We start from the raw sequence: 25,224 nt of genomic DNA, 5'->3' as shown, positions 1-25,224 counted from the left end.
TACCTAAGTTCTGATATTAGATTGAACACGTGACTTTTCTATTACATGTCCTCAGGATGAGTGTAGTCTATTTTTGTTGTTTGGATTTCTAGCAAGGTCTAAAGGGTAATTAAGCTGGCTTAATACACTTGCTCTTCAGAACTTTTTTTTTTTGCAGGGGTGGGGTGGGATACGTAAGGGGATATAATGTAATCAGAGCAGATTAAAATGTTTTTAGAATTTTTTCTTTTTCTGTGACTTTTCTGATTCCACTTATGTCTTAAATACATTGAAATTGATATTAAAATAGAAGTATATGCATAGAAGTTGAAGCCAGTACTACTACTGTCTTACAAGTATATATATATATGTATGAATAAAGTAATCACGAGGCAGACCTGGAAAAGGTCAGTTCTAAGGAACTTGCTGCACTCTGTATTCATTAGAGTTCAGGATAAAGGATGCTATTTATTTTTGTTACCTCTTTTCCTGTCTTAAACTCAATAGTTTATTTACCTCACTTACCTGTTACTCCTTATCTTCAAGCTGTAAACTCTGCAATAGCACCTGTTATTTACTGTGACTGTGTAACTGTTGGGTTTCAGATCTTGTCCATCTTCTGACTGTTAGCACGTTCCAAACGTTTTTGTACTAACCTTATTATTTAAAGTATAGGTCATCTAGGTTCTTGGAGCAGATATTAAATAAACTCTTGTAAGAGCAAATATTTTTTGTACGATTCTTCCTTCTAACTCTAGACAGATCTTTTAATCTAGCTCTAGACAGACCCAGGGAATCCCTTGCAGAATCAGAACTTGATTTCAAATGGGAGTTTCTGCTAGAGGGTTGCTGGAGAAAACACAATTTTCCACGGGACTCCAAAACCTCTCTGCTATTCCAGGATGTTATGAGGGTCAGCACTCAGGTAAAGGACTTGTGTTTTCTGTTTAATGGCTTAGTCGAAACACGAGCTATATAAGGATGAAAACAAAAATCGCTGAACCAATGTGTTTGTCTCTACCACATATAATGTAAATTCACTGAAGCAGTGAATAGATTTAAGTAGCTGAAAGTCTTAAAAAGCTGTTAAAAAAAAAACTATAATTCTCAGAGAGCAATTACTGCTAACAAATGACAAAGGAAGCATTACTTATTTCGACTTCATTTCTGTTATTTGAAGTTTGTTTTATTGTTGGTTTTAGCGAGATGATGCTTTTACAGATTCAGGGGTAATGCCACTGAACTCCATCTTGACAGAGCAACAAAATAACTCCAAAACAGGCTAAAGCAATAAATATCAAACCATTCAATCTAAAATGTATAAATATAAAAGTCATTTCTGAAAATGTAGGAAAAACAGGAAGCCATTTTTCTCTTTTGACCACTTATTTAGCAACTTGTTATTGTCCATCTGTATCACCTCAGATCCAGCACAATTATCTTTATGTCTTTTCCAACCACGTGGGTACATGGCTGCAGAAGAAATCAATGCATTACTCACAAATAAGTTTCAGTAAAATTGCGTATTTTAGACAATAGTTTCTTTTTAATTTTCTGAGCCTGCTTAATGTGCTATATATTCAACTTGGACTATACCTATCACTGTGCCTGTTTACAGGCAAACCTTACCTTCGCAGGTGTAGACTGCTGAATAAAAGCAAGGACTACAACATGGAAACAGAAAATTTCTACAGAGGATATAGTTTAGTGCTTGGCTTCTGAAGCAGATTATAGTTCAGTGCTATGCTTTACATATCACAGCATGGGATATCTGAAAGGGAGAGAGAAGGAGCTGCGTGTTGCATTAGATCAGGTGCATGGAGGGCAACAGCAAGGGAAGCATAAACTCTGTTCTCTTTCTGCAGTAGCTTCAGCTATCTGCCCACTTTTTTTTTTTTTTTTTTTTTAAGCATTTAGGACTAGCTTGTGTCTTTAGCCACAGCCTTCTCTAAGTAACAGCATGTGTTGAATCTGTGGATAAGAGCTTTTTTTAAGAAACCTGACAGATGCATGTTAGATTTGTTCTAGTCAGGTTTCAGGAAGCTTCCTATATTAACACCCCTGATATTTTTCCTCCAGGAAAAATGTCTGTGATCTTACTGTTCTTACTGGCAGATAAATATGTTTTGGGGATTGTACTTGCAAGGATATTTGTTTGATATGTGATACCAGCAATGCATCTACTGTTTATAAATGTGCTAAAGTGGCCAGTAACTTAATTTGTAAACTAAGTCAGTAAAGGACTACCCAAAAGAGCTTATCTGGAACAAAAGCATAAATATTTTTTCTGACTTGGACTACCTTCTCAATACCCCTAGGGTCAATGATGTAAGAACAAAGCAAAACACATAAACTCTCCTTGAGTAGTACTGATATTCTGGAAGTTCTAAAAAAATACTACTTTTTGGTAAAGTCATCTTTTAGTATTACTTGCTCTTAATCATTTTACTTTGAGTTAGAGGTATGACTAGTTGTCTATTTTAACAGAGTCTCATTTAAAAAAAAAAAATCTTAATTATTCAAAGATAAATATGGTTTTCTTCCAGATAGCAGTGGCATTTCTGATAATTCTGAATGACTATACAGTTCAGTCATTCATATAGTATATCATGCTATTACAACATTAAAAGATGTGGTAGTTACTGAGAAAAGCTTATTGAGAAGCTGCAAGAAAATGGGAAATGAAGGAAATGGATTTAATCTACTCATAATTGCACTTTTTAGCAGCTGGGATGTTCTGGTGGGACAACACAATTGTTTTTTGTTTAAAAACTGAAGCACTCAGGAACAACTCCTACTTGAATCTGTGGCTTTTGCTTCTTCTGAAAACAACTGATAGCAACTACTTCTGGCTGTCCACTATCTCAATAGCAGTGTGTAACAAAAGTCATGTCAGGGCTGCTACCAACTGCTTGAACAGATTCCTGATGTCTGCCTTTGTCAGAGAAGTATGCATAAGGAGTTATTAAGATGGGGGAAAGTATAAGGAAACCTAATCTGAAGCAGCTACAATTTCTGCTTGCATTAGAACCACGGGAAAGAATTTGAATAGTCAAAAACATACCAGATTATATAGATTATATACTTACATTAAATAACCTAGGATCCTTTGTATGTGGATGGAATCCCTTCTTTTTACAGGCAGAAACTTCAAGCATGCCAGCATTAGTAAGTCTGAAGATGCCAGTGCTGGAAAGCAAAAGGTGGAACTACTGTTATTTATTGTCCCCATAATACAACTGCACATATTCACATACTTAGCTAAACAGAAGGACAATGTGAGGGTACTCAATAACCTCTGATATACTGGAGCTAAGGTTGGGTTGAACCTTATAGGAGTCACCTTGCAGCGAAGGGAGACGTGGTGAGGAAATGGGGGGAGAAGACAAAATACTTGGTGCTATTCCTATTAGGCAGTTTAGCCCACTAAGGCAGGAGGTAAATTCATATAGGAACAGCCACATAGCATCCGTGTCTGCTCTGGATTGCATTTCACTCACTGAACTCTAGAGGGGCAACACAAAAAGAACAGCCTTGAAGCCCTGTAAGTAGCTACTGGGAGTATACATCCTCCCCAATCACTCTTCTAGGTAGCTTTAGGTAATCAAGTAATACAAAGCACTACAAAAAAAACACTGCTGAATATATATGATCTAACACTCTACTTTGAGTACAGAACAAGTAGTTTAAAAACAAACAAACAAAAACAAACCACACATCTATAAAAAAAAACAAAAAAAACCCACTGCCTCTACAGATCGACTCAAAGGCCTGGCTTTGGAGGGATATTGAATCTATATTCAGGTAAGAAGTCTCCATGAAATCAACATTATTTTGTCAGATGAAAAAGATTTGGAAACTGAGAAAACAAAAGCATGAAGCATTTATTGCATTATTTATTTACATACGCTTGGGATCTTGCTTAGACCAACGAAAGCAGCATACTGGTAAGTAAGGACCTCTTTTGACACATGTAGATGATGCTTTGGCACAGAGTACTGCTGTGCATATCACAGATGCATACAGAATCCTACCTCAAAGCGTGCCAATATGCTGTAACTGTTTCTCAACAAAATGCTCCATAGATACTCATCTACAGCACAGTCACAGCTGGCCACAAAATCTGACCAGAGTCTAGTCCTGTTAGCAACATTTTTGCTGCATTTAGGGTGCAGTAGAAGCAGCTTGACACTTCCAGTTCCAAAAAAGAGATACACCAAAATCTAAGAAATATCTAGTGAGGATGTATCAAAGTGTAGCCCAATATGTAGTACTGAATTATAAAGTATTATATATTATACATCATATCATTTAATAGATAAATATGTATAATAAACATTATATATAGTATAAACATATATGCTTATATATAAAATATATATATAATTATTATTATATAATATTATATATATATAATATTATATAATATATAATATATATATATAATGTATATAACACTTATAAAGCATTACTGCTGATTGCTATCTATTTGATTTACCATGGCCACACCTAAACCTATGCTTATTTTCACAAAAAAGTAATCACCTAAAAACCGCAGGACAAGATCTGATCAATTAATGTTACAGACAGCAGTAGCAGACGAGCAAAAGCTATGAAAGCAGTTTACAAGGCCAGAGATTTCTGAAGGTATGCAAACGCTGCTGCTCAAAGTCACAAAGCCTAATGTTCATGCACTTATCACTCAAGCTTTATTTACAGCTCTGCTACCTGAATGGCCCATATGGGAAGTTGGCCAACTATAATAGGAGTCATCTATGTGGGCAGAAGACCAGAAAGGCAGGCTGAAGACAGGTACAAACTAAACAACGGAGTTAGCCACAGAGACTTGCAATGTCAAGCACACCAAAGAATCATCACATAGTTGTCAAAGTTGGAAGGAACCTCTGATAATTTGGTCAAAACTCCCTGCTCAAGTAGAATCACCTTGAGCAAGTTGCCAAGGACCTTATTCCACTCAATTTTATCTCCAAGGATGGAGACTTAACAATGTTTCTGTATAGCCTATTACATTGTAAATCTTCACATCATTTGTTATACAGTTCCAGGTTTTTCCACATACTTACTGCTTGCATTTTATGAAATATGAAAATAGGACCTTAATAGGGAAAGTGTCCTTTATCTTTCTACTCCCAAAACTGCAATTTTCATATCATCCTACAAATTTCTAGTCACAGAAATGTCTTACCCTTCCATTTCCTTCATCAGACAGAATGACAAGAGCTCTGTGGTAAGCCACAGGCAATGAAGTCTACAGTAAAACAGCTCCTGTTATTACTACTTGGTTAAGTAGAGTATAAAAATAAATCAAAGTTTAAAACCTGGAGCTACAAACGGGGGAGGAGAGAGAAGCCAGAAACAATACTGTGCATACAGACTGACTGGAATGCAAGTCTAAACAGACTAAAGAAAAACTCATGATATGCCCATTCCTGTCCTTCACCCCAGTTGACATGTGCTGTTTGCATTTGATCACATTTTAAGATAAGGAGTGGGGGAATATATCTCCATATTACTTACAAAAATCAGAACTCACTCGTTATGTTTTGGTGAACAAACAATCGCAATGGCCTCTGGTAACATTAGCTGGTAAGAACAATGTGTATGAAGATCAACGCTGGATAAGAATGCAGTTTGTGTTGGATGTGTCTACAAAAAGGAAGGGAAAACTCAACATCATGAAATACTCCTTATAAGTCAAGCTCAACATGCATTCGAGAAGAAACAATAATTTTTAACTCATAAATGCATCAGTACTTTCCCCAGATTGGTTTCTTAATTTACGATTAACCCAGATTCTACATTGCTAGAGTAGCTTTTCATTATGAAGTTCATGGGAACACATTCATGCCCAGATGTACAAGCAGTTTTCTCATCATGGTGGGGAAAAAAAGTAGAATGAAGAAGCACAGGACAAAAGGGAAATTACTTGATTGTTCAAAATCTCTAAGAGTGAAATCACACTCCACGTAATTAATACAGAATTTAAGCAACGCAGTACCCCCAAAACTTTGAAAGGATTTTGAATACAATGGAAAAGAAATAGCATTAGAATGTAATAAAATACCCACAAACAGACATAAACAAAAGTTGCAATGGCAAAAGCAGGCTCTATTGTGTAAACAGGATGCCTCAACTTCATAGATTAAGAGATTCTCATTATCTGCGAAGAACATTAAAGTTCATTTACATCACTATGATTAGAATTAGGTGAGCAAATTCATTTGTATTATGCCAGTTATTTCTTTATTTTTTTTTTACAGAGTTGTTTACATATAGTATGCAGAGCTGATGCAGAAAGCCAGAATCTGTGAGATATACATACATGGATCCAGCCCAAAGTGAGGAGATCATACTGATCCTGAATACCAAATAATTCTTCCACATTCTCCATGTCACAGTAGTCTGGTCCTGCAGATTGCTTTGGCACTATTACATGGGTAATAGTAAATTCATTGTGTGTCTGTAAAAAAAAAAGTTGAGATAACTTAGAGTGAAACAATTGAACTACTGAATAAACGCTGAATGAGAATCTGAAGCAGGTCTGCCTTTCAGCTAAACCAAAGTGGTGTATCTGCAGTGACTGCCACATCACTACCTGACCTAGTACACCTGAAAAGTACGCTGACCTAGTACACCTGAAAACATGCCCTAGCATGTTATCATGGAAACATACAGGGTATTATGAATAACAGCATAAGATTGTTGTATTGAAATGGTCACAGAAACCACTGTGAAAAAGATGTCATTTAAAAAAAATAAAAACATTGGAATGAAAAGAGGTTTGAGAATTATTATTTTCTGTGCACCTTGGAACATCACTACTCTTGCTATTCTTTCTCTTTACGTGATTTAAATACAACTGGACATCATCTTCAAAATTCTTTGTATGTCAGCATTAGTCATGACATCTTTCCCTGCTCTGAAAGGACACTGCTATCTAGGTCAAGGGAAAAATAAAACAGGAAAAAAATAAAATAAAAAAAATGAAAATCAGATGTTCTACAGGTTGATAGGGGTGGTGGTTTCTTTTCTGTTCTGTTGCTGTTATGAATTTGATGACCCCAGTAGATTCTAACAGTCTTTATATTCCATTGTCCTGTAACTAAACCTCACTTAGCTTAGATGAATGCTAAGAAAGTACTTGAAAAAGCCTGTATTGTACAGCATACTGAAAAAAATTAAAATTTATGACAACAGCAGGGTTCTTTGATCAAGTATTCCCCCAATAAGGGGAGCTGCAGGCCACACTGGTGAAGTGACCACTCAGGTGATAATATGATGTTAGTTACATTAAAGACTAATTGTTTAAATCTTCTTTTGCTCTGAAGTCAGCATATTACAGGAAAATATTACACTACCAAAAATGTCTTCCCCATATGAATTTGAAGATTGAACTGTACCAGTTTTCCACAGAGAATTCCACATGTCTCTATTCCTCTTAATGTATTTGCCTCTGCTAGCAGCAGAAATTTGTGACAGAGATCCCTGGGTAAAATTACACCTCTGAGTGCTTCAGCCAATTGAGCTAACAAACAAACAAAACCAAAAAGAGAGAGACAGAGAGAGAGAGAGAAATAAAAAGGCATATGTAGCTTACACAGTGAAGTTCCTTAAAATAAGGCAATATACACAGTTACAGGAAATTATTAAAGATTAAGGAATTATCACATCACACATTTCTAATGAGACTACATCTACAGTGCAAGCACGTCATGCCAAAGTGAGGTATAACCTAGCTAGCATGCATCTGAGGTGACAGTGAGTTGATCCCATTTAATAGGCCAGGGTTTTTCAAAAAGCCTCTCTGACTGAGACCCCTGCAGGTTCTGCTTCTGTTCCCTTGAAGCCCTTGACAATATTCAGACTTCGTTCCATAGGAAAACTGAGGTTCCATCTCCATTTACTGGCACTCAGATGGAAAATGTGAATTTTTTTTCTCTTAAAACAAGGAAAATATATAGAACTGTTGTGTGTACATTAACCTATTCATGCTTATTTTGCTACAGACACACTCAAAGGGAATAAATCATAGAATCATTTAGGTTGGAAAAGACCTTTAAGATCATCAAGTCCAACCATCATCATATGCATATACAATGTGTGGACTGCTATAAGCAGACAAAGAGTACAAAATCTGTGCACTTACTCTGAACAGAACTTAAAGCAGCTGCTGGCTTTAGGGCCCGGTTTACTGGAGGTGAATGTCCAGTTGAGCCACTCTTCTCATTTTTTTCAAGCAATGTGGTAGATAAGGAACTGTTCTCAGGTACAGAAATACAAGATAGCATACTTCCATCTATCTGTTCAGACATAACCATGCTGTCTTTAATTTTCTGATCCCGAGCTAGTTCTTGCTTCTTAAGTTGATCCTCAAAGAATTGAAACTGTTCTGATTCAAGCTGCTGTTGCCGCATGTGTGCGATTCTTTTCTTCTCTGCCTCTATTAGCCTCTGCTGTTCTAGTTTCTTCAGAAATTCAGTTTTACATTTGTTCTGAAACATGCAAAACAGTTACATTCTCAGAATTTTATATATATACATATAAACTACAAAAATGAGAGGAAAGAAGCAATACAATTGTTCAACAAAACCATCAAACCCTGTCATTAACATTTAAAAGCCTTTTGAAACCTGTTGGCTGAAGTGCCAAATACAGCTCTGGCCCCCAGAGCAGCAAGATATGGAATGGAACACCACAAGCAAGGAAGCTTCCAACACAAAGCTTGCAGCATGCCTACCTATGATGCTCTGTGTTTTATTTCAGTAGTGAGAGCACATGCCTTATTAAGCCACTGCAATATAGGCAGTGAAGGAGTTTTCAGAACAGTGGTGGTAAAGAGATGAGAAGTCCTTACAACTTGCAGTGCAGCAAGAGATCCACATGCACATTGCTTTTCTGGGTAGATTTCATAATCCATGTTATTACCTGATTTGTTGCTTGTTGTTGCTGTTTGGATATGTCAATTTTCTCCTGCTTCTTTCTTTCCTTAGCCTTCCCTGGATTGCTCCTTGTACTGACAGGGGCTTATCTCAACTCTCTGTGCATGCCCTCCCCACTTTCAGACACATTTAATGCCATCTCTGCCACCTGTCTGGGCTCTGCCCCCAGTCCCCGGGCCAACTGCTCTTCCAGATAGGGAAGCTTCAGGTTTCAACAGTTTTTCCTACCCCCATTACAGGGAGAGCACCAAGCATCTTTAAAAGCAAATAAGAAAACTGGAACAAAGTCATTTCTTATCATCCCAAATATAATGCGAAAGTAAGCCTCAAACAAATCAGTGACAGGATTTTTTTTTATTTTTTTTTTTGGTGTGGTGGTTTCCTTTTTTTTTTCCCCCTCTCCATAATTCCCTAGGTCCATTTCATGGGAAGGAAAGAAAAGATATTTTTTCCCCAGACACTCTTTTCCAAGACAAGTTTTTAAAACTGCAGATCCTGTCTTCATTGACTTCATTACAAATATGCAGGTATTTACTGTTACTTAAAGACTCAAACGGGATAAATTGAAATTAACAAATTCAGGGTCAACAGGTGTTTTCTATATACTTACAAAAATCTCTGAAAAATACCGTCTATAAAATTGAACCAGAGTGTACTGAAGACCTATTCTGATTTTCTTTGACTATCAATATGTAAATATGACAGAACATGTATTTCCAAGCTCACATGTGCATTACTTATTTTCAAATGATCAACTGATCACATTCTGAGACATGAAAAGTCATTCTAAACAGTCTGCTGGGTGACTATGGTCTTGCAGAACTGCTATTTTACTGCTTTATTTTTAAGAATTTTTATACAATAGAAAAATATTCATACAACAACGATTTCATAACCACATAAAACTTACTTTGTTTTGCATGTATTCTTGATACTCTAAGTTATATTTCTTTAAAAGATCTCTCTTCAGTTCATCTGTCCGTGGAAATGCAACCTCCTTCAGTTTCTTTAGGTGGGGTGGGATGGGGTAGGGTAGAAAGACAGGTAAGTTAACTTTCTACTTCATAAAAGGACCACCTGAAAACCACACTCATCTGTAATATGGATTTAAAAATAAAAAATAATAAAAAAATACTGCTCTTCTCCCAGGAAAGAAAATAAGAAATACACAATAAATCATCAGCTTATTAAGCTTAGTACATTGATTTCAAATAATGCCGTATTAGTTTCTATCAGTGAAAGGAGTTACCTATAACAAGACTACTTGCTATCTTAGGAAAAGATCATTTTTTCTAGTGATCTGTTATCTGTCTTGTTTAACAGGTGTGTGATAACCAACATTTTTGATGTAGATGTGTTTTATAAAAAAAACTAGGGCCAACTACTATTTCAGAAATATACTTGTGTTTCCAACAGTGTACCGACTTATTCAGAGACCATTCTTGTTCTCCTTATAGAATGATAAATTAACTTTCAGTAATGATCAAGTGGTTAAACCAAAATAAAACATAAATGACTTGACAAAGTTATCAGAATTTCAAACTGCATTGGCTGCCTTGGACTACGTTTGCACTGGGAGAAAAGGACTGATAGGAAAGAATAGAAATAGAGGAAAGATTTCTTGAAGTTCAGGAAACAGTAACCCTACCTTAATAATAACTTGTTTCTCTGGTACTGCACATTGGTGATAGTCTCGGTGACTGGGCAGTTTTTCCACAAACAAGCTAGAAAATTAAACAGCATGTTTGTCTTAGTAACCAGAGGAATAACTACATTAGCTTTTACTTTGGCAGAGAAATCAGTTTCACAAGTTATAACTGTTAGACATCGAATTCCACATGACTCCAAGCAGGTTTCTATACGTTCATTTGTTTAAATTACCACTTAATCTCTTGTACGGACTTGTATGGACACAGAGGATAATGACAGGAGCTTATTTTCTACACCTGAATATATTGTGTTTCTCTTTAGTAGTGGGCTTGATTAAAACAGGATTAACTAGAACTCAGCACCTGAAAAAAAAAAACACCATGGCCAGTGTTACTAAATCTTATTTCTGCTGTCTTAATCTGTCTCCTTAGCTGAAATGCTGAATCTTAAATAAAGCGCTGACTATCATTAAAGTAGTTATTTTTACCAGACTAAGCTGCACAGCTAACTGCAGTATTATTAACCCATCCAGACATCTAAATTATCACAGAATTGTCAATGCTTAGCTGCAGAAAAGTTTAGGATTCTCAGCTGCTAATAATTTTTTCTGCAATTTATGCAATGTTCACCTCCAGACCCTCTTTATAGAGATACATACATTTAAAACAAAGTCGAATAAGAAAGATTTGGCTTAGTTTTTCAGAGTATGATGAAAATTAGGGGAGGGAAGGAGGTTTCTTATTGTTAAAAAAAATAATTTAAGATATGCATACTTTTAGAAGTATCAAAACAAACTAACCAATCCTACAGCAAAGCTAGCTAGACAGAAAGTTTAAATCTGCTATCAATATATTTTTCCAAAAAAAATATGCTTAAACCGCTTGGGGATGAAAACTAAAAAGAAAGGCAAAAATCTTTTTTTTTTTTTTTTTTTTTAAATAGCGCTGTGCAATATTATCATCTATGTCCCGATTTTTGTACAGCTTACAGTATAGTAAACTTCAGCCTTTGTAAATGAGGTTAATTCACACTTGCCAGTTAAGAGACAGATAAGAATATTACCCTAACAGTTGAGATGAAATTGTAAAAAAGATGGGTTAGAGTAAAGATCTCTAAAGAGCACAGCTATTCTGCAAGAAAACAGTAAACATTGTTCTCCTGATCTAAAGGGTTGCCCCATTATCACTGCAAATCTTCGTTTTAATTTACTCAGAACTGTAAGCTCTAATGACCACAAACTTTTTCTTACGTTATGAACTTGTTATAAAAAACAAAAGCATTCTCCAGGTTTCCCTCCTCCATATATACTGATGCCATTCGCTCCATCTCTACTCCAGATCTAAAGTAACGACGTGGAGTGATGTCTTCATTGATTGTGATATTGCTGCCAAGTTTGCTTAAGGCACGTACTCTCTCTTCTGGGGTTACAGAGATGTCTGTATGGTCAGGAATAGCTACTAGCTTTTTCTGAAAAAGAACAGAGATTAGCAAGGAGAGCCAGATACTACAATTCTCTTTCAGTAAATGATGTCATTCAAGAAACTCAAGGGAAATCTTCAGCTTCTCAAAATAGGTATCAGTTTCCTCACTACTAGCAACAGTTAAAATATTTTAATGTTTCTCAATTGCAATAAAAGTAAAAAATTATCTTATCCCTCTCCTCAAATCTTCTCCCTCTCAATGCATACATATAAAAGGAAAAAAAAACAACAGTAAACCTCAGCAGAAGTGATCAAAAATAACAGTGCGTCCTCTTCAGAATCCCCCAAATATGAAATTCGGTAAGTTTCTACCTTTAGTTACTAAAATAATCTGCATGACTAAGCCAACTACTGTTATATGTTATATTGGATATGACTTCTGGGTACAGGTCACCTAACAAAAAGCAGTATGTTTTCCTGGTTAATCAACAGTTAATTTTACAGTTTCAGAGGAAGCAGAGTCGAAGAACCTAAAAGTGATTCTACTGAAGAAGAAGCAGAGTTGCTTATTGTAATCATTACCTTCCTGTTAAGTGGTTAAATTAAGTGGCTACTGCAAGTTGTTTCGCCTTATGTTGTTGTAAAGGTTTACTTTTTCTATTCAAAACATTTACTTCAACTTCTTAGAACCGTGATCACTGAAACAAGCTAAATCCCCATAAGCCAAACACATGGAAATAAAATTCCAATGAAACCAAGCAGAACATGTGAGGAACTTGCAGAATTTGAGAAAACAGCCTTCCAGCTGACAGCAGCACTGCTAATCAGGTCTTAAATTGTTGCTTATTTGAAAGAGGGTGCTAAGCCATTAAAGCATTTTTCGTAATACATACCAAGGAACTAATACTGAATGGTTGTTCCACGTTGTTCTCTGTCTGCAAACCAAGATCGCTCTTTTTCTCAGAAGTCTCCATCTTACTGTGAAGGACAGGATGACTGAAGTATCAATCAGTTCAATATTTGCAGCAGGCTGCCTCTGAGTCTATTAGTCCAAGGGAAACTTAACAGCAATATGCTGATTGTGGTTGGGTGCTGGAAGAAATAGGACAAGTCATTCAGATTAAAAATACATTCAAATGTCACATCAGTCTGCATGCCTGCACCCACTCATCACTTCAGTATCACAATACTTACATACTTAATAACAATCTAGAATTTAGGAGACATCTAGAATTTAAGGTAGGAATGCATGAGGCCTTGCAGGACACTTGTGCGCTAGTTGACCTAACATTATTACAGAGGATTCAAATGCAAATTATTTCTACAATTTTAACAGTAACTTGAAAAAAAACAACAAACAACAACGCAACCAAGAAGCACAAACACACAAGCAAGCCAACTTTCAAGCATTAAGTGAAAAAAACTTCAAAGGCTAAGCACAAAATCTGCTTCCTTGAGCATATGTTTTGACAAACATATTTATAAACAGCATCAATCTAGCACCTTTTTTCCTACTACGCCTATAATTATAAATAAAACTTAGCACATAAACTCATATCAGTAATATAACATACAGGAAATATTTCAAGCACTCTGTGCTCCACCTGTACAACTTGCTGACTTCAACACCACTCAAAACACAATGAAATATGACAAGTTGACTGATGGTAGTCGCTCCTTGCACAGCTCTGAACAAGTAAAGACAAATATTTAGACATGGCATGGTCATAATAAAAAAAGGGAAATTAATTATTTAAATTACACTGGAAATATGAAAATGAAGCTGCTAATGTGGCCTTTCACTTTTGAGCTCTCAATCCAAACAGATCTGATTCCAAATGTCAAAGACACTTCATATATTGCAATCCATATGCTTTATGCTTTCACAGAAGCATAAACAGAGGGTTCAGCGAAGATACTTTCTCGGCACATCCTTCTCTAAAAGCAATTCTGGGTTAGAGGAGAACAATCCTAACACATTTTAGCTGGCTCCTAAAGTATTGATTTCTGTATTTGGGTCTTCATTTTTCTCAAAACTAACAACATCTATCTATTAGGTCAGCCTTTAATTTTAATCTTTAGTGTTAATGTTATAACCAAATGTTAGAGGAGACATTACATTCACTTAAGCAAGATGCTTTCTTTAAAATAATCAGAATCATCCTGTTTCTTTGTAATGGTACACTTACTGAATCAACCTTACCCCGTTTCTATGTATGACCTAATCTCAAGTAATATATTCTTGTTTGACTTTACAACCCTGCTTTGCATTTTCAAGATTTTTATTCTCTTCATCTGGTATCTCACAGACCTGTGAATGCAATTTTAAGGTCAGCTTCTTTCAATTCAAGGCATTCAAAACACTTGCATGATTTGTGATACCCTTTTGGAAAGAAAAAAATAGAGCTTGGCTTATGCACTCAAAATATCAACATTAGCTGAGGTGGTAGCACTGATGGAAAAAGTTCTCTAAACAATTTCATTTTATAAAGATGGAGCTCTGGTGTAAACTGGATTAGCTTGGCAGGAAAGCCCTACTCATTGCCAATTCACAGGCTGCAGAAAGATCTCATGGGACCATGATAATGAAATATTTTTGCTTTAGTATATACCAAAGCTATGTTTATAGTGCCTTGTGGCTAGTTCCACTTGAGAGCCTTCTTAGTTGGAAAATGGTAGCCATGGTAGGCTGTGAAAGGAGAGGACTACAAGCCAGGTCAGCACAGAGCTCACATTAGTTTTCTGTCCCTGTAGCTCAGATGCTCAGAACAAATCTTCAGTAAGAGACTGCATTCATATGTTCTGTGTGGCTTACAGAATCACAGAATCACAGAATTTCTAGGTTGGAAGAGACCTCAAGATCATCAAGTCCAACCTCTGACCTAACACTAACAGTCCCCACTAAACCATATCCCTAAGCACTACATCTAAACGTCTTTTAAAGACTTCCAGGGATGGTGACTCCACCACTTCCCTGGGCAGCCTGTTCCAATGTCTAACAACCCTTTTGGTAAAGAAGTTCTTCCTAACATCTAACCTAAAACTCCCCTGGCGCAACTTAAGCCCATTCCCCCTCGTCCTGTAGGAACATTAATAAAGCAAACAAACAAGGAAAAGCACTCTCAGAACTAAAAAGCATGTATTTTAAAACCACTTATTCCCTTATCCATCATTTGCAGATTTAAAATATTTTTCTTAGTTCCCCTAATAGCAACTGGGAGATCCACAATGACTGACTGGAAGGCTGGCTTTGATCTAAGGTATGCATATAACTATGACATGCTGCAAAATGGTCTAGACGTTCAATTTATTCCAGAAAATACTGTTCAAAATTAAAGGGTGCAGAAATGTATTTTTATTCAATTCCTATTTCAATTACTTCTATTTCAATTAGCAGTTCTTATAGAAGAAAACTGCTTTTCAAACACTGTCCTTATGGACTTTCTACAACATCCAGCATGGAAACAGTCAAAGGAGGGGATATGGGTTATATGCTTCTTTCAACTGTTAACACAGCTTGAAGACTTTTCAGCCTAGTGGGTAGACAAGTGGAAAAATCTTAGTGTAGCAAGTAGGGAACACAGAAACCACCATTTTTATTTTATTTTTTGCTAGCATTCTCAAATAAGTCCTTGCTAAAGAAGCTTGTGGTATCCCCCAGCCAAAATCTTTTGAACTGGCAGAAGAAGGTATCACAGAACCCCTTGCTTGCAAACATTTCTCATTTAAATTTTTAACAAAAAGAATCATTAATAATAATAAAAAAAAAAAAAAAACTAACGATGGTTATTTTAAACAAGAGACATCTGGTAACAGCAGAAACTCACACTTCCTCAAAAGTGTGCCAGGGCTTTGAAAAGCTGAAGCAGCCCTGCAGAGAGCAAGGCACCGAGCACAGTCAGGTCACCGCGCGAGGGGTTAGCAAAAAAATTGCCTCAGATAAAAGAGGAAACGGACTTTTTAAACTTAGCTTCAGGAGCATGTTAACACCCAGACATTTTAAATGAAGAAGAAATACTAGGATGAATTTGTATCATGTTTACAAAAATGCAAAACAAGATTCAAATGCATTAGTTATTACAAGTGGCTGCATAGTTAAAAAAAAAAAAAAAAAGGAAAAAGAGTCCTAAGAAGATCATTTGCTGCTTTATGATCGCACTACTATATATTACCCTTAACATGCAGGCACACTGGCCAGAATTATAAATCATTAAAAGGCAGAAGATTAAGCTTTACTAAAACCACCCCCACAAACACATTTGTCAGTTCCCCGGTATGCCTCCACGCATAATGTTCCTCATGCTGCAGCTTTGCACTCTTGCCCTTGCCATATTTTTTTCTACCTCTGCTTTGTTGACAATAGTGACTTCAAGGCGAGTTATATCTAACCTAAATTCAAGTTAAGTAGACTCATTTTAATTAACTACTTCCTTTGAGTGATTTCTCAGCTCAGGACGTACGGAAGGTGGTAGAAAGGTGGAGGTGGTGACTGACAGACTGCCCCTTTCAGAGGGCATGACTGGCAGGAGCTGGCTTTAAAAATGCCCCCTATGAACTTGTACAGAGTCTACCAAGAGCTGCCCAGTCCTGAGCAATGACTACTTATCTTGTGGAATAAACACATACTTTACTCTACAAGAGCAAAGACAAAGGCAAGTAGGAGACCTCTCCATGTAACTGAAACTAACTATATTCAGATATACAAAATAGTTATGCAAATACAGTAAACCACAATCCAGCCCCAAGCATGTGGGAAGTAGCAACACCAGCATGGAGCTGTCAGAGTCTGTTAGAGTGTGAAGTGCTCTAAATTCTAAGAGTAAACATATTTTTCTGCTATCCGATTTCAGGCACTCCAGCTAATTTAGAGGGACATAGGTAACATCTGGTTAAGAAGAAATGTCTGTAGATTTAGCATGCTAAGTTTTCTCTAATGATGAACTTTCTGAAAATCGTTATAAGAATATAAGAATGTAACATCCATTCAACAGTTAAGATATTTTTCCTAATTTAATCAGACACTCCTTACCAAATCCCATTTCCATCTCAAAAAGAAAACCACTTATTTTCCTATTCAATCCACGTTATCATACTACAGATTAATTATTCTGAAAATCCAGCTTAATTAAATCAAAGGCCTTCAGCCACAGGAAACAGAGCAAAGCAAGAACTTTAAATGGCATTAAAATCATTCTTTCTGTTCAGGCTAACAAGCATGGTACCAAGTGAAAGGAGAATGAAAGACAGCAATTTTATCAGGAAGTATTGCATATTTAAGCAAATAGCACAAACTACATACAGTATTTCAAGATCATCAAAAGTCGAGAGTAAGCTAACAAGACAGAGGTGGTAATGAGAAGATGAACACACGCTCATGGGTTTTCTGAGAGGTACAACACCATAATTCACCACAAATTCTCCAACACCCTCACAGGATGCTGCACTGGCATGTTTGTAACTGTCAGTGTGGGTGGACGTGGACAAACAAGAGCCCCTTTGCCTGTGCACATCCTCAGCTGATTCTGGAAGCTACAGAAGCGTGCCCTGTGATAGCGAAAGGCGGTACGCAGGGCTACACAGCAGGGCCAATTAGCTCCGGTGCAGTACCAAGCTAACAAAGCCCCACAGCTTGTGCTTGCGATGCCTGTGTGGGACCAGCTCACAGTCTGGGCAGAAGGAGTGTGTACCACCTCTGCTCAGAGCTGGGCAGGCTCCGAAACGCCCCGGGAGCACAACCCGGCCACGTGCGACCTGCGAGCACAGCCAGGCCGCATGGCCAGGCTCTGACGGGTCCTGCTGGGGAAGGCACGGCCCGGTGGGGGGCTTGGGGTGACAGCAGCCCTGAGACCCTTGGGCTGCAGAAGCACCAGGATGGGTTTCCCCTCCTTGCTCCGGCCTTGAGGCCGCTTTTCTTTCTTCTGTCTTCACAAGAGTTTTTTAGATATTGAATGAACTTTTTAGATTTATAAACAAGTAACGGCCTGACTTAACAATGTATTAGTTTCATCATTAATTTCCACTTTCCCCCCTTGTAACATACTTTTTCAATTTCAAGGGTCTTGCTTAGTCACAACACGCTGATTTCACTACTCCAGCAGCTCTTGTCAATAGTTAGAATGCTGGTCTTACTAAAAAGCTGCATTAAACAGATCACTGGTAAAATTTTCCACAGCACTTTTTAATGCACTGGCTATGATTCTGTTAAAAAATAACAGTGACCTTATTCTTTGCCTATTTTAGTAGTAAATTATTTTAGAAATATCCATCCTTTGTTTGCTATTTTGGTGGAATTAGAGCCCAGATGTGATGCCCATAGAAACCATTCACTTCAGTTCATCGTGATTAGGGTCTAAAAATATTTGCTAGTAAAAGATCTAAAACATGGCACAGTTCCACTTTTTATAAGCTACTCCTGAGAGCACTGCTCTACATTCTTTCTATGATAAAAAAAGAAAAAGGTTACTTTAATACTGCAATAAGAAGCTAAAACAGTAATAGTCTGTTTTACTACACTATCAGGTGTGATGACTATAGAATAAAGATGTCTCAAACCACAGAGGCCCGTCCTCACTAAAATAGTCAAATTAGCAAGTGCAAAAACACCTTTTAACTGCCAATAATAGAATTCAATTGTCTCAGCAAACCCAAAATAGAGCACATCCAGTCATTGCTACATGAAGATAAATGACTGTTTCATGCCAACAAGTCATGCAGATACCTATACTTGTGTGTTTTGAAGTGGATGTAAACTGTCTTTAGTGAAATACAGGCACCTATCTCGTTCAAGCCCTTTTTGAAATGTCAAGCATATTGGTACAGAACATAATCATTTACACACACACGGGTTTGATGTAAAATATGCTAAAAACAGCTTAAACAGCAAACTGCCTTCTGTTGGTTCTCTCCAAAAAGAAACACCATGTTTATCTGTCAGCATGTTTTTTGAAACAACAGTTGCCCATTACAACAAGTGATTCAGCTACTATAGTAAGTAGCCTCTTCTGGAAAAAAAAAAAAAAAGAAAAAAAAAAAAACACACCACAACAACAAAGCACTGAATGTCATGGCAAGATCATTCTCTTTTGCAGAGAAAAAAAAAATCCCACAACTAACACAAAACAACAGAAGGGCCTTTCAGAGAGAAGCACCACAAGGAACCATTTGCTGACAACCCCACATCATTCGATGGAGAAGTTGCTCTTCATAGTAGGAGCTACCAGTCTTGGCACTAGAAAAGCCTGTCTCAGTAACGGTTCATAATTTAACACTGCCTCTCGGCCCTGTGGCTACGTTTAAAGAGCATTGACAAGATCTCCTCCTAGGCTTCACTAGCACCTACAGGCACCTGCTGAGCTACACAATGCTTTCTCCTGGTTGTGGGTCATGGTTATATCCTTGTTTTCTTCTCCTGTGAAGGACCAGTCCCACACACCTCCCCAGATGCTGCCTAAAGGTCTTTCTGGAGACTGTTGGTGGTGTACAAGCAGTATCATCTTTACCCCCTTCGGTACTGAGAGGGAGAAATCATGTGCAGAGATCTTCCATGCACTGATCTGCCAAACCCAAATGTTCCCTGTATGGTTACACCACTCATTGCTCAATCTTACATCACAAAATTGAGCTTTATTTTCATCTAAACAAGATGAATTACAAGAATGTGTTTTTCAACAGCTAAAAAAGTGAGAACAATTCTTTGAAGACTTTTAAAGTTGCTCAGCAAACATTTGGTTGACTGCAGTTTGTGAATGTAGCTACTTCCATACCATCGGCTGTTTTCTAAGGACAGTTTTCCCTTTGGAACAGATACAAACATTACTGCATTAAGAAACCACTTCAATAAAATTAGATTGCTATCAGGTCTGCTGAGAATCTGATAAACCACTACAACAAGCAAATAATGCCCAACATGACACATGAAAGAACTGTTTTCTCATCTACGCTTTCTGTTCCTGGTAAGGAAGAAAATCATACAACACAAATGCATGTGCAAAGTCTCTTATCTTTACCCATGGGTAATAAAGTCCATCTCATTATTTTCCCTTCCACAAAAAGGAAGCACACATAAAGAAAACCTCACTTGCCGTCTCAAGCAGTAACTCAAAACTGACAGTTTATTCAGCCACTCAGACCTCTTCCACTTTGCCATGATCTTAATTTAGGATCAGTTTCTTTCGGTTTCTCCCTAACACCTGGCACTTACCTATTCAGCTGGCAGGACACTGATCCAACCCACGGAGGTTAACTGCTGATGGTCAGTGACTGAGATGGGAGGGTTGTGCTGATGCATGTTTTAAACTTAGGGTATCAGTAAGTTGACTACGAAACTGAATTAATCACTTTGGGGAGAAGCACCACCACTACAAAGACTATGACTGCGGAACCCACAGACATTTCCCATCACTTCAGAGTACAAAGGGCTCTGACCCACATCTATTTTCTCATTCCTTTTTACACAGACTGTTTTGAAATTAAGATCTGCTACGTCTGTGCTACTGTTACGTAACCCTGTGCACTTGTGCTGTATGTGATAATGATGGCTCGCTACCTGATTTATTAATATGCTCTGTCTACACCAATTATTAGCTGCTTTTAAGGGAATGTCTGGAAAAACAGACCGGAGGTTCTGAACACCAAAACATGCACCTGTGAACCAGCGGCAGCGGCCTGTGAACTCAGATGGTTCTTTGTCTTGTGGTTTCTTCTGTCAAAACAAAACACAATTTCTCCCTCTCCCTTTTTGGTAACACCATTCAATTTCAGCAGAAAAGCAATTTTGATGTAACTGATAAAGTATCACCAGAACAACTGGATTTACAGATCAGTAGCATTTTTAGGCAGTGACTGAAATATACTTATGCAACATAGGACAGCATCTCTCCAATAACCCATTAAAAGGATATTTTAGGCATTGCATAGAGAAACAGTGCTCTATTCTTCCTTTAGGAAATCCACAACAGTCCCCCATAAAAGTTAGTGTACCTGGGCATATTAAGCCAGAAGAGGGAAGAAACAAAAGAAATGCCTATTATTATATTATTTATTCTTTGATGGTTCAGCTGACATACTGAAACAAGATACCTGCAACACATATCATCATGGATAAAACTAACTTCCATCATGAAGACAAGAAGCTGTGTTGCCAAGGGAAACAAATGAGAGGCTAAGATCAGCACAGAGGTCTGCAACACTTCAGAGATTTCCAAGAAAGAGAGAAAGCATGATTACTTGCAAATTCTCAGGTTTCACAGATTTCCTGCCTGTAGCCCTACTTCTCTCAGAGACAAAGCCTCAGGAAGGTTTAGAAGTCTTCCTGTTCTTCCTATAAAAGACAACAGTTTGACAGTATTTGCTACTTAATTCTGTAACAGTTTGACATTCCATAACCTCTAATTAGGACACTTGTTAATAGGGCAAGTAACCAGCTGCAACAATCAATTTCTGTTTCTACTGGATGACAAATTCCTATCCTGCCTTATTTGTTATGGCTCATAACATAGGTAACAAAAAAGGGAGAATTAAGTTTAGCAGATATTTTTGACACAAATTCACAGTTCACCTCATGTCTTTTAAATTATCTGTAAAGAATGATGCCTGTCTTGTGGCCTCAAATCTGGAAGAAAAGAAAAAAAAACAACACAAATTGGGGCATTACTTCAATGGATTCTGATTGTTTTGTGCACTAATGGTTAAGTGAACAAAGTGCTGGTAAAAAAACTGATAGTGCTATTACCTACAGGAAGGAGTGTAGTCAACTAACACAAGTAACCACCTAACCAGGCATAAGCATCATGCTGCAGAAACATACATAAATACTACAGAAACATACAAGATACTACAGTTTGTTGATTTCATAATGAAGTCTTTGACCTCCTGCTCTGACCTAGCTGGAGGATCTCTCATGCTATGAGTATATGGAAAAAAAAAAAACAGGAATGTCTGACTTTATACGAAGAATTTGATGTGCTTTAGTCCTTTTTTTTTTTTTCTACTTGTAAAAAAACAAAAGTATCTTACAATACATATTTTCTCTTTTGTAAGTTTGCTAAGATTAACAATGATAAGCATGCGCTTTATAGGGGCACTGAATGTAACTCAAGCAGCCCTGTAAGCTGGTTTTACTTTGGCTCAATTATCCAGGGTCTCAAAGTTAATAGCACAGTGATGTGCAGTTAACTCATACACATGCAGCTCAACAGGCTGTTCATCCCAGTGATAGGCACAGCCTATCTCTGAGCCAAAATAATTTCCAAATTCATCGTTTGTCCCTTCAGGATGAGTCTGATGATCTTTACAGCCTATCCAAGCTCTGTTCCTTATCAATGGAAAGGGCTAGAAATCTCTGAAGGCCTTCTGACTGTGATTTGGAGACACTAAAGGATGGAGGCACTTTCTGCAATGATTATGTAGAGAGCCCACTGCCTCCCTAACACACTTCAACGCATTGCATGCTGAACTGTCAGTCATATAGAACTACCAGTAGGAAGTGGTGGGCAAAGGGTCGTGTCTGAGCAGGTGCCTGACTCACGGCATCACACGAGGTATCATCATCCACATATGATTCAAAATGGTGGATCTTTATAAGAGGGATGCCTGTGCAGCAAGAGTACTAAGCCACCGTGACCCTTCAGGCACCAGATCATTCAGGATCTGTACTGTGTTGGCATGATCACTTGCTTTCAGGGACCGATACTTCTAGTTACAATGAAAACTTTGACCAGAAAATATGTTTTATGGCAAGGCAATCAGAACATTACATGTTTATTAAAATTTGGTAGACAAAGACTTTCATTACAGGTCAGCAACCTAAGTTTCAGCACACAAACTGGATGTGTAACCTTTGATATAGAAATAAAATATCAGGAGTCAGATAAGGCCAAGGAAAAAAAAAACAAAAACAAAACCTATGCATACAAGTTAGGCAAACAGAGACCAAACATTTCTTACTATACTGCATTTGCTCAGTGTCTTCATGTGTAAGTCACCTTGCAACTCCTGCAGCAGTTGAAGATTTTGTGACACCCCTCACCTTGTACTCTCCCCCAGCATGGTGATTAACTTCCAGGAAGTGACTTACGGCCTAATCTTGAACTTACTTAGACACATAAAGGAAACCATGAGAAATGCCTTCACAGTGTTCTCATTGATCAAGACACCGAACCCTGTTTTTAAACATAATACTGCAAAATAAAATTCCTGTAATTACAAGTGCTTAAAATATTACAGAAGAAACATAAACATGAATTTTGCACCTGTACTATAGCACTTGCAAACAAAGCTTTCCACTCTGTTCCATGATCTAGGGATCTCTGGATTGGTCCGCAATGGCCTCTGATTCAGTTAATACCCTGAGGACACAGATATACAGTACACAAGACAGAAATGCTTTTGGGGCTTCAGAAAATCCAGCTGTTACAGAGAAATATGCTATGTTGCCTCAGCAACATTCACAACAAACCTAGACTGCCTCCTCCTAGGGGTACTTCATGAAATTATGGATCTGTACCCCATTTTCTAGGACCTGCTGGTCCAAAGCAATTTATTAAAAACGTGTGACTCCAGCTTGGACAGTCAGCCACTTCAGCCTACAACGAGGAGAAACCCAGTTGTGAAGACAGAAGTTCCTCCAAATTGCCCTGAGGAAAGAAGCCCCAGGAGCCACCAGCCACCCAAGACCGCGTAACCCCACCACCTTTCTTTTTCAGCATGAAGCGTGCCCATGACCTCCCGGACACATAGGCAGAACCACATGCACATTAAACAAAAGAAATTCCCAACCAAAAGGACTTCCCCCAGAAGAGACTTTGCCTCGCCCTTCTGAAAAGGGAAAGTGCATCCACGCCTTGGAGACATCACGTTGTGCTGCTTGCTGTGCTATGGGGAGGCAACTTAGGTCCTACGGAGATACCGTAGGTACAAAACGCAGCAGACGAGCAGAAACACCTTACGAGAGGATTACAGACGGCCAAGCAACGCACCCCCCACCTTTTTTTTTTTTTTTAAAACCTTTCATTTTATGTTCCGAGCTACACGGAATAGACGCCTACAAGCGGGGTGCCGGCACCCCATCCTTCCCTCCCACCTCACCTGCCTCCCTCCTCACCTCTCGGCTCCGCTGGGCGCCGCTCCGCAGGCTCGGGGGGTTCGCAGCAGCGGCAGCTCCCGCCCCACCGGGCCCGGGGCTGCCTGCGGGCACCGCTACCCCGGCCGCGGGCACCGACCGCGAGGGCGGCAGCTGCTTCCAGCGGGGCCGGGCGAGGCGAGGGGCTCCCCGCGGAGCGGAGCGGCTCGCAACGCCCTGCGCTGCCGCAGCCGCAGCCGGGTCACGGAGCGGGGCGAAGGGAGGAGCCAGCGCCGGCAGAGCCGCCGGGCCGCCTGCCTGCCCTGCGGCCGCGGGCGCCGCCGTGCCGCGGGGCCGCCGTTGCAGCCCAACGGCCGCCGGGGCTGAGGGGGGCGAGGGCAGGGGGCTGCGGCCACTCCCGCACCCCCGGCGGGGCTCGCCGGGCCTCGTCCCCTCCCCGCCTGCCGAGTGCCCGCCGCCATTTCGGTCGGGAGGCTGTGGGGGCCGAGCCCCGAGCCGGGCGGGAGCAGTGCTGGAGTTACCGAGGGGAGAGGCCGTGGTCAGCGTGCTGCTTGCAGAAGGGCTCCAAGGCTGCGGAGCTGAAGCTGGAACAAGGCGAACATTTGGTGCAGCAAGGGAGCTGGCAGCGCCCAGTGGCACTGAGAGAGGCTTAAGCAGCGTGTCAGGGGACAGATTCTCTGCTCACCCTGCCAGCCTGCTCTGCCTTGCCTTGGTTGCTTGCATATTTCCAACTGGTGGTTCACAAAATGTGGAATCAGGTGTTATAAAATAAAGTCTTCAGTTTGCCCCATGGTGTGTGTTATATATGGAGTGGTAATTCGTGTCGACAAAATGGTTGATATTAGTAAAGAAGGGGGAGATGTGGGAGTGTGGCCATAGGGGTCGGAAAGCCCTGTGGTTGATGGTAACATTAGACTCTGAATGATGAGGCCATCAGGAACGTAAAAGAGTAGAGGGAGCAAAGAAGGGTGATTCAGGAGGCTCCATGCAGTCTCAGGGTTGCTTGTTCTCCAGCCATTAAGGCATGGAAGTTTCTGGGTGTTTGCTGTTGCTGTTATATGCAAAGTTGTTTGACCAATGAAAAATTGTTTTGAAAAGGACTGCTGTGGAGAGAAGGGTATAAGAGGGGAGCCTG

At 38.9% G+C, this 25,224-nt stretch overlaps 1 protein-coding gene across 3 annotated transcripts; it reads right to left on the bottom strand.

Annotated features, from left to right (window-relative positions):
• Positions 1-178: 178 nt before the first annotated feature.
• Positions 179-25,224, bottom strand: STAMBPL1 (STAM binding protein like 1). Of its 3 annotated transcripts, none has more exons than XM_084526206.1 (11): positions 24,111-24,334; positions 12,904-13,102; positions 11,839-12,056; positions 10,588-10,663; positions 9,850-9,945; positions 8,147-8,492; positions 7,401-7,525; positions 6,323-6,460; positions 5,534-5,646; positions 3,069-3,168; positions 179-1,452 (listed from the first exon to the last, which is right to left on the bottom strand). In XM_084526206.1, exons 2-11 carry the CDS (start codon positions 12,982-12,984, stop codon positions 1,396-1,398), a joined length of 1,350 nt encoding a protein of 449 aa, XP_084382332.1. In that variant the 5' UTR covers positions 12,985-13,102; positions 24,111-24,334; the 3' UTR covers positions 179-1,395. The 3 variants fall into 3 exon arrangements, 2 of the variants coding, with proteins under 2 accessions (XP_084382332.1, XP_084382333.1); XM_084526207.1 differs by lacking the exon at positions 24,111-24,334 and adding an exon at positions 20,211-20,344; XR_014695066.1 differs by having other exon boundaries at positions 1,437-1,452; positions 5,518-5,646; positions 24,111-25,224.

The sequence above is a fragment of the Aythya ferina genome (assembly GCF_964211825.1).
Source record: "Aythya ferina genome assembly, chromosome: 7".
In the NCBI taxonomy this organism is placed as follows: Eukaryota; Metazoa; Chordata; class Aves; order Anseriformes; family Anatidae; genus Aythya; species Aythya ferina.
This window is presented reverse-complemented; position numbering and strand designations above follow the sequence as displayed.

Coding starts and splice junctions, on each gene's coding strand:
- STAMBPL1 (XM_084526206.1), bottom strand. CDS start 12,984: ATGGAGACTTCTGAGAAAAAGAGCGATCTTGGTTTGCAGACAGAGAAC. Junction 10,664..11,838: donor TTTTATAACAAGTTCATAAC/GTAAGAAAAAGT, acceptor TTAATTTTCTAG/CTTGTTTGTGGAAAAACTGC. Junction 3,169..5,533: donor TGTTCACCAAAACATAACGA/GTGAGTTCTGAT, acceptor TTTGCTTTCCAG/CACTGGCATCTTCAGACTTA.